General features: G+C 46.3%; 1 protein-coding gene across 1 annotated transcript in view; it reads right to left on the minus strand.

Moving 5' to 3' along the window:
* COL5A2 (collagen type V alpha 2 chain) overlaps positions 1-20,460 on the minus strand; it is a 1,703,177-nt gene that overhangs the window by 920,510 nt on the left and 762,207 nt on the right. The window contains exon 13 of the mRNA XM_068247348.1: positions 8,814-8,858. Within this exon, the coding sequence (XP_068103449.1) occupies positions 8,814-8,858 (45 nt within the window). The remainder of the gene's footprint in view (positions 1-8,813; positions 8,859-20,460) is intronic.

Raw genomic sequence — 20,460 nt, forward strand, 5'->3', positions numbered from 1 at the left:
ACTCGTCATATGTCATTGTGGGGGGCCGCCGCCGTGGAGTAGAGCTCCCCAGAACAACCTCTGCGCAGCTCACTCCAACGTCGTCTGGTTATCTGGCAGTTGTGTGCGTGGTGTCGCTGCCGGTTGTGTCAGCTTTGTGCCCACTGGCTCCTTGTAACTGGCTGAGGACTCGGACCTCGTGCGTGATGTGCTAGTGCTGCTTAACCCACTGCTGGACGCTTGAGAGGTCATCCAAGTAATTATCTGGTCCTGTTCTTTTGGATCTGTGAGGGTTGTTGTCCTGGACAACATGGGCGGTATTGAGTGGGTTTTCTTGGGTGCTCCCCTGTGGCCTGTACGTGAACCGTCAGGGGAAACACCTCTTCCCTTGCCCCTCCCTCTTTCACCGGATTTCTTCCTCATTTCACTTATCCTTAAAGTACACGCTGACTGGCAGCAGTACAGTGGCAGTACAGAAATGCTATACAGTGGTGGGTGAGCGGTGTACCACTTTTGTCAGCAGCGACACAGAGCACAATGCTATACAGTGGCGGGTGAGCGGTGTACTACTGTTCCCAGCAGACACAGAGTGGAAGTAAACACAATGCTATATAGTGTGGCTGAGCCGTGTACACAGAGTGGCATTAAACACAATGCTATATAGTCTGCTATATAGTCACCCCGAACAGGGTGATGTTCTGCAGAACCCGAACAGTGGCAAACACTGTTCGCCCAACACTACTGGGAGGGAACGCAGATTTTAGTACCTAAACACACGATACAACATGTTTTCCGGGGTCAGACTCTGAGGCACATACAGATGGTCCCGATCATCATCCTCATCATACAACTCTTCTCCTGAGTCTGAACCACCCACCACCTCTGCCACCCCAACATCCCCAGACACAGACCCCTCATCGTCCTCAACATTAACTTGGGATGCTGGCCTGAGCCAGACCTCCTCCTCCACATCAGGCCCCATCATCTCCTCAATGGCAGCCCTCATTAATCGCTCTGGCGCCGGACCGATGGACACAACGTTCTCCTCCGGGGAGGGCTGCTGCTGACCACTGGCTGCTGGGGTGGATGTTATAGCTTGCGTGGGGCGTTGGCTGTTGCTGTTGTTGGGAGTGCTGCTCACAGCGGAGGTCTCTGGGGAACTCATGTTGAGCTCATATAGTGGTTGACGGTGAGTGGAGTATTACTGATCCCAGCAATATACACACTGACTGGCAGAGTACGCAATGCTATATAGTGTGGCTGAGCGGTGTACACAGAGTGGCAGTAAACACAATGCCATATAGTCTGGCTGAGCGAGCGGTGTACTACTGTTCCCAGCAGAATCAGAGTGGCAGTAAACAATGGTATATAGTCTGGCTGAGCAGTGTACACAGAGTGTCAGTAAACAATGGTATATAGTCTGGCTGAGCGGTGTACACAGAGTGTCAGTAAACAATGGTATATAGTCTGGCTGAGCGGTGTACACAGAGTGTCAGTAAACAATGGTATATAGTCTGGCTGAGCGGTGTACACAGAGTGTCAGTAAACAATGGTATATAGTCTGGCTGAGCGGTGTACACAGAGTGTCAGTAAACAATGGTATATAGTCTGGCTGAGCGGTGTACACAGAGTGTCAGTAAACAATGGTATATAGTCTGGCTGAGCGGTGTACAGAGAGTGTCAGTAAACAATGCAATATAGTCTGGCTGAGAGGTGTACACAGAGTGTCAGTAAACAATGGTATATAGTCTGGCTGAGCGGTGTACACAGAGTGTCAGTAAACAATGGTATATAGTCTGGCTGAGCGGTGTACACAGAGTGTCAGTAAACAATGGTATATAGTCTGGCTGAGCGGTGTACACAGAGTGTCAGTAAACAATGGTATATAGTCTGGCTGAGCGGTGTACACAGAGTGTCAGTAAACAATGGTATATAGTCTGGCTGAGCGGTGTACACAGAGTGTCAGAAAACACAATGCTATATATAGCGTGGCTGAGCGAGGTGCACAGTGGCAGTACACACAATGCTATATATAGCGTGGCTGAGCGAGGTGCACAGTGGCAGTACACACAATGCTATATATAGCGTGGCTGAGCGAGGTGCACAGTGGCAGTACACACAATGCTATATTAGTCAGGCTAGCCTAAGCCGTGTACACAGAGTGTCAGAAAACACAATGCTATATATATAGCGTGGCTGAGCGAGGTGCACAGTGGCAGTACACACAATGCTATATATAGCGTGGCTGAGCGAGGTGCACAGTGGCAGTACACACAATGCTATATATAGCGTGGCTGAGCGAGGTGCACAGTGGCAGTACACACAATGCTATATTAGTCAGGCTAGCCTAAGCCGTGTACACAGAGTGTCAGAAAACACAATGCTATATATATAGCGTGGCTGAGCGAGGTGCACAGTGGCAGTACACACAATGCTATATATAGCGTGGCTGAGCGAGGTGCACAGTGGCAGTACACACAATGCTATATATAGCGTGGCTGAACGAGGTGCACAGTGGCAGTACACACAATGCTATATATAGCGTGGCTGAGCGAGGTGCACAGTGGCAGTACACACAATGCTATATATAGCGTGGCTGAGCGAGGTGCACAGTGGCAGTACACACAATGCTATATATAGCGTGGCTGAGCGAGGTGCACAGTGGCAGTACACACAATGCTATATATAGCGTGGCTGAGCGAGGTGCACAGTGGCAGTACACACAATGCTATATTAGTCAGACTAGCCTAAGCCGTGTACACAGAGTGTCAGAAAACACAATGCTATATATATAGCGTGGCTGAGCGAGGTACACAGTGGCAGTAAACAATGCTATATATAGTGTGGCTGAGCGAGCGGTGTACTACTGTTCCCAGCAGCGACACACAATGACTGGGGGGGACCCTGGCTAGCGTGGCTGGAGAGCGAACTACCCTGCCTGCCTACCCAAAGCTAAACCCACAGACAAATGGCGGAGATATGACGTGGTTCGGGTATTTATTTACCCGAACCACGTGACCGTTCGGCCAATCAGAGCGCGTTCGGGCCCGAACCACGTGACCCGTTCGGCCAATCACAGCGCTAGCCGAACGTTCGGGGAACGTTCGGCCATGCGCTCTTAGTTCGGCCACGTGGCCGAACGGTTTGGCCGAACACCGTCAGGTGTTCGGCCGAACTCGAACATCACCCGAACAGGGTGATGTTCTGCAGAACCCGAACAGTGGCGAACACTGTTCGCCCAACACTACTCCCACGTGTGCACGTGCATTCCTGAGCACGTTCATGTGAAAATAGTGGGGGGGGAAAAAAACACCAAAGAAAAAATACACCTTTATTTCCAAATACTATATTGTCACCATACTACTAGGTACATAATTAAAATGTTGTGATAACCAGGACAAATAGTCTTTTTTAGGGTTTTATGTACAGTAGCAGTGTTTATATTAAAACTATAGGGGATGAAATTGGAGAAATGGTGTATTTTTTTCATTTTTTCCTTGTTTTTCCATTTAAAATGCACAGACAATAAATTAATTACTGAAAACAAATTTCAACCAAAAAAGTCTAATTGGTGGTGAAAAAAAGATATAGATCATTTCATTGTGATTAGTAGTAATTAAGCTATTGGCAAATAAAAGGGGATGAGCACTAAAAGATGAAAATCGCTCTTGTCCGTTAAGGCCCATACACACGTCGGATTTTAGCGAACGACCCGTCGTTTGAACGTTCCGTCGTTTGGACGTTTCCACGTAAAATCCGACGTGTGTACAGACTATCGTTTGGGTGATAAGACTGGTTACCAGCGATCCGCCCGGCGAATCGTTGGTAACCAGTCTTATCACCCGAACGATAGTCTGTACACACGTTGGATTTTACGCGGAAACGTGCAAACGACGGAACGTTCAAACGACGGGTCGTTCGCTAAAATCCGACGTGTGTATGGGCCTTTAAGGTAAAAACGCCTTTGGGGTAAAGTGGTTAAAATGAAATAAATATGGCAGCCTCCATAGCCCTCTCACTTCAGGTGTCCTTTATAGTGTACCTGAGCTGATGAAAATAAATAAATAAATGATTCACACTTAGGGTTTCCTCCAGCCCCCTTCAGGCTGATCGGTCCCTTGCCTGGATACTCCCCTAGGTGGCCCGGTAAATCTGCCAGTTGGGTCCAGTCGTTGCATGCAAAGTCTGGCTGCACCGCCCTCCCCTATTGCATTCCCAACGATGGGAGTACGATGGAGCACAGACGCGCAGCTGGGCCGCACATGCGCAGTTCTCCCCTGACTGGAGGAATTACCCAGAGGCAGGACAAGTTCCTCGAGCACCTAGCCGTCACACACTGATTGCTATTAGACTAAGAGGTTCCCTGGGCCCCCAACCCTCCAGCACCTTAATCTCTAATTGTCTGGCTTGCAGTTACTGCCATGTATCCCCTTTTCTTATTTCTCTATGCTTCAAACACAATAGGGGAATGATAGCTGAGTGAACTGTGTGTCCCCCTCCTACTCTGCGCCCTGAGACTGCAGCCTCTCTCGCCTCAACCTTGGCCCGGCCCTGGAATTACCGGTCCGCCTAGTGGAGGATCCAGGTGGCCTGGGAAGATGGCGTGGGACCGATCATGGTCTCAGGCTTTTTTAAGATATAAAATAAATAAAATAGGTGAGCTATCTTTGTTTATGTATAATGATTAACCTCCAGGAGACCACCCATAGTAAATCCTACACCACACTTGTAGCTTCCTAAGCCTGATGCGGCGTAGTTTTACGCCACCTGCTTTTCCCGCTCCCGCCGCAATCTTGCAGTCCTGACTCCTGAGAGGGGTGTGAGTAATATAAATTATTCTATTCTTATTATTATTTTATATTGATTCATTAGGGACCAGTCTTTTTCTATTAATTATATTACCTGTTATAAGAACAAATGTTTTACCTTCAGAGACAATAGGAATTTCTTGTCCTTCACAGTGTGCATTGTGAAAAGTCCTCCACTATTGTTGATCAAGTCTGGTAAATGTTTGCTACTTGTTAAAAGCGATACCTATTGATCTTGCGATCACTTATGTAAGCTAGAACTCATTGTTTCTATGAGTCTTTGCTAATGTGTATATAAGTACAATGACAAACTAGTCAGGTAGCCAAACATACTAAAATGGACACCATTTTGTTAAAGTAGAAAGCACTGCTATTGTGTAATGACAAACTAGCCAAACATGTATGTCATCCTGTAAAAAAGTATCTGATTGGACTGTAAAATCCTGCATTCTCTGACTGTTCACACACATGGGCAACTTGGGAATTTGAGGGTGGAGCTAAAAAGGCGAGTTCTATCAAGGGGAGATTAAGCTGTCATCTGAAAGCTGACATCTCCCCTCACTGTTCAGGAGCCATGACGATTGGCTCCTGATCACTACTATCGCTGGCCAATCGTATTGATCACCGTAAGCAACGGCGGTAGGAGGGGAAGAAGAGGACTGGGACTCCCATTCCTGACATTCCCCCTGGTGATCGTCAATCCCCTCAACTCTTCCCGGCATCCCTGCTCGCTCTGCCTCTAATGTTGGGTTCCGGTTTGATGATGCCATCAAGCCAGAACCTGGAACTTAGCGGCAGATGCGATCAGGGATGCCGGACAGAGCGGAGGGGGGGGGGGTCTAGAGCTGCTCATTGCTGGAGCTTGGGAGGTGAGTAATGGCTGCCGGCTATACGGGGGACACCTATCTATACTGGGGACACCCATGCCTAGCTATCTATACTGGGGATACCGCCACCTGGGTATCTAAATGTTTGTCTCCCCCCGTTTCAAGTAAAAATACTCTGGGGGTTAGGCTGCCTGTTCACAGGAGGTTAATTCTGCTAATGACAGTTTTAGGAGTTATATGTTAGAGTTTACATTGAATACTCGTTTTGTATGCTTGCCCCTAGTTCTACCACTCACAAGGTCAATATTGCTCACTATGTTAACAATGCTATACAACACCACCAAAATTGCTTAGATCGCTAAAACTGTAATCATCTTTGTTCCTTATTCCCTACCCTAAAGATGCAGCCAATAAAGAAAATTATTTTTGTACAAGCGGTATGTTCTTAAAGTCTTTCAAGGATCCGAGGACAGTTACATCCTCCTCCAACCAGTATATAAGCTAGATGTGTTCCCCTTTCTACCCCCCAATGTAGTATCCAGATGTGTCCCAAATGACCCCTTCCACCCCTAGCATAGTAGCCAGATAAGCTTCCACCTACCTCTCACCCTAGTATAATAGCCAGATGTGGCCTCAAAGACCTTCCTCCTCCCTAGTATAGTAGTGCCACCCACTGCAGCTTACGGAGACAGTGGGTGACAGGCAGCATACACTCACCTCCTCCAGGCTCCAGGAACTGGAAGTTCCGTCTGTCTTCTCTGCAATATTGCTGCTTCCCGTATTGCGTACTAGAGTCCAAACTGAGTAGTAGCAAGTGCAGAGCTGTGACACTACAGAGGAGAGAGTGCCGTGCAGCGTCTGGAACTCAGAGGAGGCGAGTGTGCTGCCTGTTACAAACTTCCTTTGTAATGCTGCAGGGCGGGGGGTTGAGGTAGCGCACACATTGTCCTGCCACACACACTGCAGGAGGAGGACCTGAGAGGAGGGAGGGAGATGCTGTCTAATTGGGTTAGGGGTGTTGCTGGCTACTTGAATTGTCACCACTAGCTACCAGGTGTGTGTGTGGGGGGGGGGGAGGGGGGGTGTCACTGCTCTAACAGCATTTTAGAAGTAGGGGTGTCTTGAACATATTTCAGCTCTATCAAGGGTGCCCTCACCCAGAAAAAAAATTGAGAACCACTGCTTTACTGTGTATACTAACACAACAAATTATCCAGAAGCCAGAGCCCCCATTTTGCACACAAAATATATAAATGCTCATAAATGAATGAACACATTTACCTTAAAGTGGAATGAGACCCAGCATTTCTTCTTTGCTCAAAACGGTTATTTACAGCATATTATATACTACCACCATTTTTTTTTTACTAGAACAGCATTCAATTAGTTAATCACAGGACATATAAGCTCAGTGCAGAGAAAGCTGGACACATCCAAACTGGAGATAATGTTATCTACTTATCTACTTACTGCAAGGGACAAGGGTTATTGCTCAATTCTGATTCTTCTTGACTTGTCTGCAGCATTTGATGCTGTGGATCATGAAATACTAATCCAGCAACTGAAGAATTACTGTGGCCTAAGGGATACTGTTCTTAGCTGGTTTCAGACCTTCCTATCTGGCAGGACACAGCAAGTATGTCTGGGCACACACTACTCTAATCCAGTGCCACTTGCCTATGGAGTTCCACAGGGTTCTGTACTATCACCATTACTCTTTGCAGTCTACATGCTCCCACTGGGCAAAATAATCCAGAACTATGGCCTAGGATACCATCGTTATGCATATGACACACAACTGTATCTGTCCTTCAAGCCTGGCACCCAAGACCCATCAGAATCCATAAATGCTTGTCTAGTGGATTTACAAAATAAGATGAACACCAGCTGGCTGAGGCTGAACGCTGACAAAACAGAGGTGTTGGTGGTAGGTGGTCCACACATGATGGATAAAGTTCAAAACGCTCACCACCTCAAACTAGCAATTGGGGGAGATACTGTACAGTATAAAGACTCAAAACCTTGGGGTGATCCTGAATGGAAATCTAAAACTCAGACAGCAGGTATCAGCTGTTGTCAAGTCTTCCTTCTTCCATCTAAGAAAAATTGCGAAAATCAAACACCTTATCCCAGCTGAAGACCTACCTGCCCTGGTTCATGCATCTGTATCCTCCCGCCTAGACTACTGCAATGCCCTGTTCATCGGATCTACAGATAAGGTTCTGCGCTCCTTACAGTTAGTACAGAATGCTGCAGCCAGACTCCTAGCTAATGCCCCCCGCAGCTCACACATCACCCCAGTACTGCAAACTCTTCACTGGTTGCCAGTAAAATGGAGAATCAATTTTAAGATCTGCCTGCTGACATTCAAGGCTCTAAACCATATGGGACCCAAATACATAGCGGATCTATTGGAACTTTATGCCCCTCCACGCACCCTCCGCTCTACCAACAAGATGAAGCTGGTTATTCCCAGGATACACTTAACATTTGGTGCTCGGGCCTTTTCCTATGCAGCCCTATCTCTATGGAACTCACTTCCACAATCAGTACGAGAGGCTCCTTCTCTGGACAACTTTAAAAAAAGGCTAAAAACTCACCTATTTTCCCTAGCCTTTGAGACTGCATAATAAAGGGTTACAGCGCTTTGAGTCCCCAGGGAGAAAAGCGCTATAAAAAGATTATTGTTATTGTTGTTGTTATCTTGTGTTTACTTAATTGTATCAAGTGAGGAATGTGACACATTCTCTGACTGTGCAGACTCTCCTGAACACAGACAAACACTCAGAAAGCCTTCAATACAAGATGAATAAAACCAGTTATAAATAAAATGCAAAGTCAGGTCTCAGAGTAAAAAAATGTACTTCGGGAACTTGTAATTTCTAAATAAATAATACTTATGCACAAAAGCAAATATGATAACCGTATGACATTTAAAAAGTAGGAACACAGGTTTTTATTGAATAATATTGTGTCAGAGTTTTATACCGCTTTAAGAAAGCTTACACTGTAATGCTGCAAGCATATTGACACCCATACATTTTCACACACGCAATGACATTACTGTAATACACAAACTTGTAAGGAAAGTGCACATGTGCACACACGCACATATTTTTACTAAAGCAGCTTAATTTTATTTTTATTATTACTACACACAGAGGTTTAGTTATGTGTTTTAAAGCATGTATTTACTTACCGAAGGACCGTTGGAACCCATTGGACCTGTAGGGCCAGATTCTCCCTAGGGAAGAAAAAAAAATTAAAAAATATTAAATATATAATAAAATTTGCGTTAGTATTTGTGACACAATGTATATATTTTACTAGTGAATTTGTGTCCATTGAATTACAATGCTGGAGGGCATACTTAATAGAAGGGTAAAAATGTGTATACTGAGATAAAAAAGGAGCGAAGCATGCGATTTAAAGAAAACCCATTTATGAATGAGGAAAGGTAGTGACAGGCAGAAGTGTTCGCCGGGAGAACAGTTCTTGGCGAACTTCTGCTGTTGGCCCATTTGTAATGCAAACTTTCCTGTCAACATTTAGCATTCGGATTTAACATGAAAGTCAATCGCCGCAGAATTTAGTGGTTAATAGCAAAGTCCCTATACATGACCAGTGATGGGCAGATATTTTCCGTGAGTACGAAATATAAGATTGACATTTGACATCAATAAGCAAAAAATTACCTTCCTAGATCTGACAATCGAGAAACAAAATAATACTTTGATTACAAAAACATATCGGAAGCCCACAGCAGGAAACACTCTGCTACATGCGGCAAGTCTCCATCCCCGGTCCCTAATTAAGGGTATACCAGTTGGACAAATGCTGAGAGCACGACGTAACTGTACACAAGATGTGGACTTTAAGACAGAACTAGATGTAACTGCAGAAAGATTTCTGGAGAAAGGCTATGACACTGAAACTGTGGAGGTAGCAAAGAATAGAGCGGAAAATACCCCAGGGACTGAACTTTTGACAATTAAAAAAATTGAGAGACAGAAAGAACAATAATGAACCTTTAAGAATGGTGACACGATTTGGATCACATTGGTCACAACTAAGACGAGCACTGGCTAAGAATTGGCATATTCTGCAGCTAAATCCAGTATTGAGACAGGTGGTAGGTAACCGACCCCTTCTAACGGCCAAAAGAGCTCCAAATTTAAAAGATATATTGGTAACATCTGAATACAATTCCACTAAAATTCAAGCTAAAAGTATATGGTTGGGGTCTCACGTGCAACCGAAAGGTATGTACTCCTGTGGCAAATGTAATGTATGCAGTCTGGTCGATCGTGGCTCAACGTTTACAAATGCAATGCGGAGTCAGGAGTATGAAATAAAAAAATTGATAAATTGTAATACAAAATTTGTAATATACACATTGGAATGTCCATGCCATTTGATGTACGTGGGAAAAAAACACCAATGAATTAAACAAATTCAGCAGCATATGGCTGTTATTAGAAGTAAAGAAAACTATGATAAATCACCCATTGGGGTACACTTCCACTTATTCCATAACGCCAACCCTGACATATTAAAGTTTAAAGGGATCTATAAAATGGAGCCATCAACAAGGGGGGGGGGGGGGTTTGACTATGACAAGGTATTAAGACAAATAGAAAAGAAATGTGCTAGATCTACCAGCTGGGGATGCTGACCAGGGCCGGGCCGAGGCATAGGCTGGAGAGGCTCCAGCCTCAGGGCGCAGTGTAGGAGGGGGCGCACAATTCATTCAGCTGTCATTCCTAATTGTGCATGAAGCAGAAAGAAATAAGAAAATGGGATACATAGCAGTGACTGCAGGCCAGATAACTAGATATTAAGGTGTTGGGGAGGTTGTGGGCCCTGTGGCACCTCTTAGTCTAATAGCAATCAGTGTGTGACAGCTGGGGTGGGAGGGATGTAGGGGCGCACTTTGGTGTCTCAGCCTTGCGTGCTGGAGGACCTTGTCCCTGCTCTGATGCTGACACTGAATGGCCTAAATAAGGAATTCAGTTTTGCTTCATTTTTGTAGTCAAAATGAATTTTGGCATACACAGTATGAAAAGTTGTCAGCAGATAATGTGAATTTGCTTTTGGTCATAATGAATAGACATCTGGGGCCATATGCAATTCACTTTTTCGCCTGAGTTTTCTCCTAGGAGATAAGTTTTCATCTTCAATTTAAAATAACTTTCCAGCACTTTTCAACCAAAAAAAGTACCAAAAAGCAAGTTAAAAAGTACTACCAAAATTATTTTGAGTATTTTCTTGCTTGCTGTTGGCTTCAATGGCATTTTATTGCCAAGTTTAAAAATATCACCTAGGAGAAAACTCAGGTGAAAAAGTGAATTGCATATGCCCCCTGGTAGTTTGAACAAGTGTTGGCCATGTGTGAAGCCTCAGTAAAGGTTTGAATGATATTGTAAATGTTGTGTATAAGAACTAATACTCCCAGCATAGGTAGAATGAGTTAAACAATAAGATCCAAGATTTATTGAATCTAAAGGCAATTTTGATCCTGGTTGGGACTTTCTGAAAATGTCCCATAGTGTATGGAGAGAGGTATAAAATACTATTCACATGAAGGCTGTTGTCACGCTTGGTGGTATATTCTCCACAGTCAGCACGTAATGCATATCCTGACGTGAAGGAGACACACACGCAAGCACAAGGAACCAGGATATCCCCAGTTATAGTGCGAACGCACTAGTGGAGGAAAGGACTGACTCCATTAGGAGATGTGGCGCACAGAGCAGGCGTAGATCCGAGCAACCACAAACAATACTTTAACAATAGTGGCTCAGTGCAAAGTAGCGCTGAGCGTATTAACCAGAACTCAGAAAGATCAGGAAAGGTAGACAGAATGAACGCTTGCTAAACTAATCACTGCCTCAGTGACAGCAAGCGCCTATAAACAAGACAGACTGAAACGAGGTAGCCAATCGCAAACACAATGATGGAGTACCTCACAAGAGCAGGACTAGAGGATTCGCCACTCCTACGCAGGAAATAGCGCAATCCACAAGGCAAGACAGACAGAGCAAGATAACAGGCAATAGGTCAAACACAGATAATCACAGGTAGTATTAAACAGTATAACAGAACTAACTATTGTACAAAATCCCTGGGGTCCTGCCAGTTCAAATGTACCACAGATCTGACTAAACATAACCAGGACTTGAGACAAACAGAATGAACACACAAGGTAACAGGAACAGGACTACGAAAGATTCACTACTTCTACGCAGAAGTGAACGCAATCCACACAAGGTAACAGGAACAGGACTAGGAAGGATTCGCTACTTCTACGCAGAAGTGAGCGCAATCCACGCAAGGTAACAGGAACAGGACTAGGAAGGGTAACAGGAACAGGACTAGGAAGGATTCGCTACTTCTATGCAGAAGTGAGCGCAATCCACGCAAGGTAACAGGAACAGGACTAGGAAGGGTAACAGGAACAGGACTAGGAAGGATTCGCTACTTCTATGCAGAAGTGAGCACAATCCACGCAAGGTAACAGGAACAGGACTAGGAAGGATTTGCTACTTCTACGCAGAAGTGAGCACAATCCACACAGGGTAACAGGAACAGGGGCCCAGAGTAACAGGCTGACACTGAAACTATGATAGCCCGTGGAGCTCTGCAGGAAGCAGCTCTTTATACTGAGGTCATCCAGTGGGAGCAGACATGCAGATTCCCACACAGGTGAATGATAATTAATCAGTCACAAGCTGGCAGCAGGAGAAGGCAGACAAAACTATGCAACCTGCATGAAAAGGGTTGCAGCTCCACTGCAACAGACAATGTTTGATTTCACAAGAGCATCCCAAACTGCTATGAACTGCAGAGCGACTGCAGATGGAATCAACACTAAGGCCTGGTGCACACCAGAGGAGTTTTTCTGAGCGTTTTGAGTTTTTAAATCTGCTGCTAATGTTATCCTATGTGTCTGTGCACACTGGAGCAATAAGGTTTTGTAAAAAACTCAATAGCATTACATTCCCAATGTAATGCTATTGAGTTTTTTTACAAAACCTTATTGCTCCAGTGTGCACAGACACATAGGATAACATTAGCAGCAGATTTAAAAACTCAAAACGCTCAGAAAAACTCCTCTGGTGTGCACCAGGCCTTAGTGCGAGTGCAAGCAAAACTATGCGAGCAAATGCATGTAAAGAAATCAAAAACTGCTTGGCTACAGTACAACTGCAGCCAGCAGTACATGCTGCAGAAGTGATCATAACAGCTGTATTGAAAACTGCTAATGATATATATATATATATATATATATATGTGTATGTATGTATGTATGTATGTACACACACAACAGGAAAGCAGTGACAGGGGCTCTTGGTTACGCTTTAACGCGTTTAAGCTCACCAACTGCGCCAAAGTGTCCCCAATCTGGTGAGTCCTACTCTAACCAGGCAAAAATGCTAGTTTTTTATCAGCGTTCTAGTGGGAACCATGCCAAAAGCCCAATAGTCAACTAAATGGGAGAATATGCACGTGCATAACCACGCCCACCTCTAGCACAGTTAAGCATATAAATGAGTGGAGCTCATAGTACAGTCAGTAGCTAGTAGAAGGTGAGGTGTTTTTAATTTCCTTTCTCCCATTTAGTTGACTATTGGGCTTTTGGCATGGTTCCCACTAAAACGCTGATTAAAAAAGCTAGCATTTTTGCCTGGTTAGAGTAGGACTCACCAGATTGAGGACACTTTGGCGCAGTTGGTGAGCTTAAACGCGTTAAAGCGTAACCAAGAGCCCCTGTCACTGCTTTCCTGTTGTGTGCTGCAGCGTGTGTGTGTGTGTGTGTGTGTGTGTGTGTGTGTGTGTGTGTGTGTGTGTGTGTGTGTGTGTGTGTGTGTGTGTGTGTGTGTGTGTGTGTGTGTGTGTGTGTGTGTGTGTGTGTGTGTGTGTGTGTATATATATTTTCAAAGTGCAGTCAGCAAATTGTCCACAAGATGGCGATTAAGGGATGAGACCATACAGATGCATTGAAGTGGAGGCATGAACTTCCGCTGAAACATGATGATGAGTGCTTTGTCCACAAGATGGCAGTGACGAGATGTGACGTTATCGTTGCACCAAACGCTATGTAAAATGGATGCAACCTTATCGGCGCACTATTCGTAATGGAAAAATAGTTGCGACTTTATCAGCGCACCATACATTACGCAATAAGGATGCAACCTTTCCGGCGCACCATACGCTATAAAAAATACACTCAAAGATCCCTCGCCCATTAATTGACAACTGTAGTGAGAGGTATATGGAGGCTGCCATATTTATTTCCATTTAAGCAAAGCCAGTTATCTGGCTATCCTGCTGATCCTCTGCCTCTAATACTTTCAGCCATAGGCCCAGAACAAGCATCAATTTTAACAGATCTGACAAGATTAGCTGCATGCTTGTTTCTGGTGTGATTCAAACACTACTTCAAACAAATAGATCAGCAGGGCTGCCAGGCAACTGGTATTGCTTAAAAGGAAATAAATATGGCAGCCTCCATATACAGTACCTCTCACTATAGTTCTCCTTTAATTACATAATTAAGGCCGGAAGCGGCCGATACGCGTGGTGAAGGCGAATTACTCCTAGCACCCACGGTCCATAAACCCTGGAGAAGCCTACCACGGAGCCTGGCGCTGGCTGACCGTATGGAAGGCAGCAGACAAGAAGGGTAGCGTGGATAGTACCTGGATACTACTGGGACACGTGTGCACACGTCAATGCTGGCCAATATCTACATCAGAGGGACTTCATTAGTGCTATATCCTACTGTGTGAGCAAGCAACCACATCGCAAGTGAACTTGGAATATAGCAACATCAATCCGCAGCAGCAGGAGGATCAACAGCCATGGATGAAACTTCTGAGTGGTAAGAGCCTCAGTGAGGCGGCATCCTTTGACTGTGATATATTGATCTATGCATACATATGCGAATGCTGGATGTACTGTGGAAATAACTCTACTGCATCTGTGACCTTGCCTGGACTTATCTCTACTATGGCAGTGATTAATCTGTTGGAAACCACATGTCTTCAGTTAAAATCTAGCTCATGCACTCATGACATGTAGTGTCAGGACATATAGCAGTATTATATTGGGATACCAGGTATGACTGGTGTGCATGAAGTGTGTTGAGTCGTGTGAGCCCAGCCGGCTGTGCAATTTTTGTCATCATAGAGAGTAATTTTTATGGTTTTAAGGTGACATGGTAATGTGTATACAGTGTTTTTCTATTTTTGAATAAAGCTATTAACGGTGAAGTTGATGCAGAGTCTGGTTTCCATTTTTCCTGGTGATCACGGATTAGCCGTGATTCACGAGCATTTTTTCACTATTCGGCTTCGGTATTCAACGCTGTGATCGATTCTGGATCATGGAAATCGGCCACGGCAATGCCGCGAATACTAATATGCATTACGCATTCACGGTCGTCATCGCGGTGGGTAAAGCCGTGATTAGGTTGTGATTAGCGGAAATGGGCAAAAATGACATCCCCCTGGGCCAATCAGAGCCCCCCAGCCAAGCCCTAGCAACCAATCATAGGAGGGGAGGCTCTGCCCTCCCCTCCTGTATATAAAGCAGCGGCCATGATGAAAAGCTCTATCCTTGCTAGACTGTGGCATCTCCAGGCTATTCTTTGCTTCAGCAAGCGCGTTTTTTTCAAAAAAATATAGCGTTTTTACTCCTAACAGTGCTCTTATACTGGAGTATATACTTGTATTCAGCTAGCTAGCCAGTGAGTGATTACTTAAGTTAGTTGTAGATGTGTGAGAGAGTGTACTGATTGCTGTGCTTAGTGCAGGCAGGTTCACTGATTCTACTGCTCTATTAGTGACTGTATATCCTTGTATTTAGCTAGACAGTGAGTGATTAACTTCAGTTAGCTGTAGTCAGTGTAGTCAGTGACAGTGTACTGATTGCTGTGCTTAGTGCAGGCAGGTTCAACTTCATACTGATTCCACTGCTCTATTACTGTATACTTGTTACCTAGCTAAGCCAGCCAGCCAGTGATCAACTTCAGTTAGTTGCAGTCACTTACACTGCTCAGTCACTAAGTTTAGACAGTGACAGTGTACTGTTCTATTAGTGCAGGCAGACCGCTGTCCACTCATTTTTGTGCCCTTTATTATTTTACTGCATATCACTTGTATTCAGCTCATAGCCAGTTATCAACTTCAGTCAGTTGCATTCACTGCCACTGGTCCGTCACTAAGTTTAGTCAGTGACATTATACTGTTCTATTGGTGCAGGCAGACCACTGTCCACTAACTTTTGTGCTCTAGATCTTACTGTATCTGACACTTGTATTCAGCTCATAGCCAGTGATCAACTTCAGTTAGTTGCAGTCACTGCCACTGGTCAGTCACTAAGTTTAGTCAGTGACATTGTACTGTTCTATTAGTGCAGGAAGACTGCAAGTTTAGTCAGTGACATTGTATTATTCTATTAGTGCAGACAGACCGCTGTCCACTAATTTCTGTGCTCTTTATTATTTGACTGTATATCACTTGTATTCAGCTCATTAGCCAGTGATCAACTTCAGTTAGTTGCAGTCACTGTCTCTGTTCAGTCACTAAGTTTAGTCAGTGACATTGTACGTGCTAGTAGTGTGCAGCCAGTTATTTTGCTGTGTGCAGAGTGCACTCAGACCGCATCGCTGTCCAGTGATTTTCGTGTTCTATTACTGTATTCAGTGTTTGCGCCGTCTTTGTATTTGTTTGTATTTTTTTTTTGTTCTTTTCTGAAAAATCAACAAAAGCCCCCTGTTATATTATGTCTGTCCCCAGGCCCACACACGTATTGACTGTAAAAAGCAGCACACTTTCTCCACCTTGAAATCTTGTGCATATTATACAACATTAAGAAAAGGTGGGGGGAAAGGCTGCGCATCCCTAAACACATGTTGCAATTGAATGGTTAATTGCACCTGCATACACCGCCTCTGTCAGACTGAAAAATGCATGCCCTGCATCCAAGACAAGTGCTAACATTTATTAAGCTAGGAGGAACTTTAGCTTCCAATATGGTTTGCATGCAAAGTATATTATACTAGACACTTGTGCCACGGTGAGGCAAACCTCCGGGCAAATGACCTAACCTAAATTTAAAACCTTGGGAGCAGCTAAGCAAAAAAAAAAATTGTAACTTACATTTTGTTGAACAGCGAGGAGAACGCCAGCGCATTCCACTAAGGCTGCATCTGAAATGACCACTAGTTCAGTGTGCAGCACCTAAATAGATGTTATGCACACTTCGCATTCAATTTAGATGCAAATCATATGCAAATCTGCTACTACTTATTATGCAAACAGGAAACTCAGGAGCTCCCAGCCCCTCCTCCTGAGTTTAACCATTCAATTGCAACATGTGTTTAGGGATGCACAGCCTTTCCCCCCACCTTTTCTTAACTTTGTAAGTATGTAACTATCAGGTTAGCTGCTCCCAGCCCCTCCTCCTGAGTTTCCTGTTTGCATAATAAGTAGTAGCATATTTGCATATGATTTGCATCTGAATTGAATGCAAAGTGTGCATAAAATCTATTTAGGTGCTGCACACTGAGCTGGTGGTCATTTCAGATGCAGCCTTAGTGGTATGCGCTGGCATGGTATACAACATGTCTGGCAGGGGTTGTGGGTGTGGCAGGAGAGGGAGTGCCATTGCCTCCGCCACTTCTGGGACTAGTCCACGGCCAGGGAGAGGGCGCTCAGTTGTAGGGGGTGCAGCAGAGAGGCGTCTATCCGCATCACAGCCTGGGCCGAGTCAGACAACACTGCTGTCACCCATTTTCAGCAGCATCTTGGCTCGACCCCGTGTGGTCGTTCAGGAGCTTGACTCACAGATATTGACTCACAGTCCAGCATCTGGGCGAGTATTGATGGCTGCCGTTGAGATGATGGGGCCTGATGTGGAGGAGGAGCTTGGGCTCGGGCCAGCATCCCAAGATTTTTTTTTTTTAGGGAGATGAGGAGTCTTTGTCTGGGGATGTTGGAGCGGAAGAGGTGGTGGGGGGGTCAGGAGAAGAGTTCATTTATGATGAAGGTGATGATGATGATGATGATGATGATGATGATGATGATCGGGACCATCTGTATGTGCCTGAGGCTGCAGAAGACTGCTCAGAGGAGGATCGTAGGCAATTGTCTCGCCAGATGTCAGGCAGGGGCAGGTCCAGCAGTGGGCATGGAAGAGAGGCCACTGCTTCAGCCGGCACCACCACCAGCAGCAGCACCACCACCATGCAACCCCAACCAGAGGTAGAGCTGATGCACCCTCTGAGTGCCATTGGGGCCGGGACCTGGGTTCTATACGTCCCCAATCTGGAATTTCTTCACAATGTCAAGCCAGGACAAAACATATGCTTTCTGTAACTCCTGCAGTAAAAAACTGAGCCGTGGGCGCAACCATTCAAAGATGGATACCTCTTCCCTCCAGGCCCACTTGAAGAGCATCCACTGCAATGACTATGCACAATTTAAGAGGCCCCAGAAAATGGGGTGGTCAGAGCAGGAGACCCACCACCGCAGCAGCATCATCCCTCCCTCAGGGTAGTGAATCTCCCGCCACAGCAGCAGTAGCACACAAGAGCTATTCGACCTCCAGTGCTCCCTCGGCTACTCAGGACACAGACATTGAGGCTGGCAGCCAGTTCTCGTCATTGGCCTCCTCTGTTTCCTCTACAGCACATTGGCATCAGACCCTGCTGAGCGACACCTTTTAGGATCTGACCAAGCCTCTGCCTTCTGGTCACTGGAGAATCAGGAAATTAAATCACTTGCTGGCCCGGGCCATGGCATCACAACTCCATCCCTACTCCCTGGTGCAGGAGGGGAGCAATCTTTGCATACTGCTCCAGTTTGGCAAATGCCAAACCACCATTACTTTTTGAGGACAGCCATTTCAGCACTCCACAAGTTTGTGGTGGTAAACGTGGTCCATTCACTCGACTACGGCGTGGGTGAGTGGGTCCACATCACCATGGACTCGTGGAGTAGCCGATATGGGACATGTCGCTACCTGTCCTTTACGGCACACTGGGCGACCATTGGTGGAAGAGGGAGGACAAGAGCACAGCAGCAGCAGCTGGATTGGGGGGATGCAGACGGCTCCTCTGATCTTAGTTCCTCCACACCCGCAAGCAAACCCGCCTCAGCAGCAGCAGCACCAAGCCTCGGCACTGCCAAGCGCTGCTGAAATTAATAAGCCTGGGGATGGAAAAACTTACAGCCGCCAACATCCTGGCCACCCTCAGGCTGCAGGAGCAGAGGTGGCTGACCTCCCAGAGGCCTAGAAGTGGGGTATGTGGCGGCCGATAATGGGGCCAACCTGGTGGCTGCAGCGCAGCAGGGAAACCTCCAGCACATCCCCTGCTTGGCCCATGTGCTTAATTAAGTGGTGTAGCACTTCCTGCACACCTACCCTGCAATGGACAAGCTGCTTGATGATGCTGGGAAAGTGGTGTGCCATTTCCACCGCTCCACCGCTGCCTCTGCAAAATTGGCCGACCTGCAGCAGAGCCTGGGCCTGCCATCACACTGGCTAATTATTGATGTCCCAACTCGCTGGAACTCAGCTGTGGTGATGTTGGAATGGCTGTGGCAGCACAGGACAGATCTTACCAACTACATATGTAGTGTAAACAACCAGCAACTCCAAGTGATCATCACCGCAGCTCAGTGGACACAGATGCAGTAAGAGTGCCTAGTCCTGACTCCCTTCCTGTAGGTAACCAAGATAGTGAGCCAGGAGCGGGCATCCGTTTGTGAGTGGGTGCCCTTGGTTTACCTGCTGGACAGGGCAACGTCTGATCTAATGGAAGAGATGGAGGCAGCGGGATCAGGAGGCAGCACAATCCACCTCACAGGAGGAGGATAGGCTCTAGTAAGAGGACTTAGAGATAATGGAGGAGGAGGAGGAATTGGAGGTCCCTAACCTGAATGCTGGGTGGGAGCAGCAGAGCGCCGCTGCCGTTGTACGGGGGTGGTGGACTGAGGTGGAGGACACTCTGCAGGAAGAGTACAACGAGCATGCCCTCGACTCCTCGGGGACGAAGATGTTGTTGCCAATGCCCACCTGTTCCCCATGTCTTGTTACACATGTTGCGCTGCCTTTGCAGGGACCCCCGGGTGATCCAGATGCATGAAAGGGAGGATATCTGGATCACCTTGATGCTGGTCCCGCGTCTGAAGGGGAAGCTGGGGGAGTTTATGTCGCCATCCACCACCGAGCAACGCACAAGGGAGTTGCAGGAGGCCCTTGTGTGCAGACTGTTGGAAGCATTCCCCCAGCCTTCCACCCCCGGGTGATCCAGATGCGTGAAAGGGAGGACATCTGGATGACCTTGATGCTGGACCCACATCTAAAGGGGAAGCTGGAGGGGTTTATGTCTCCATCCACCACTGAGCAACGCACAAGGGAGTTGCAGGAGGCCCTTGTGTGCAGACTCTTGGAAGCCGCCTTCCACCCCCACTGTTGCTGTTCTAACAACTCAGCAACAGGTGCCTGTGGCCGCCAGCAGCAGCAGCCCCGGAGACCTACTGAGCCTAAGCAAGAGCCTGTATGCAGTGCAGCTGCACAGAGCAGAGGTGCCAGGCACAGCATGCTTCTCCAACCAGCACCAGCAGCGACTGACCAGCATGGTGTCTGACTACATGGGGTCATTCAGCGGGCTTGACACCGGCAGCCCCATGGACCCCATGGAGTACTGGGTGAAGAAATTGGAGGGAGCTTGCCCAGTATGCCCTGGAAGTCCTGTCCTGCCCCCCTTCCAGTGTCCTCTCCAAGAGCTCTCGGCATGGACAAACTCACCTTCCTGAAAATCAACCAGACTTGGG

This window comes from Hyperolius riggenbachi, chromosome 7 (assembly GCF_040937935.1).
Source record: "Hyperolius riggenbachi isolate aHypRig1 chromosome 7, aHypRig1.pri, whole genome shotgun sequence".
NCBI classification, from domain to species: domain Eukaryota; kingdom Metazoa; phylum Chordata; class Amphibia; order Anura; family Hyperoliidae; genus Hyperolius; species Hyperolius riggenbachi.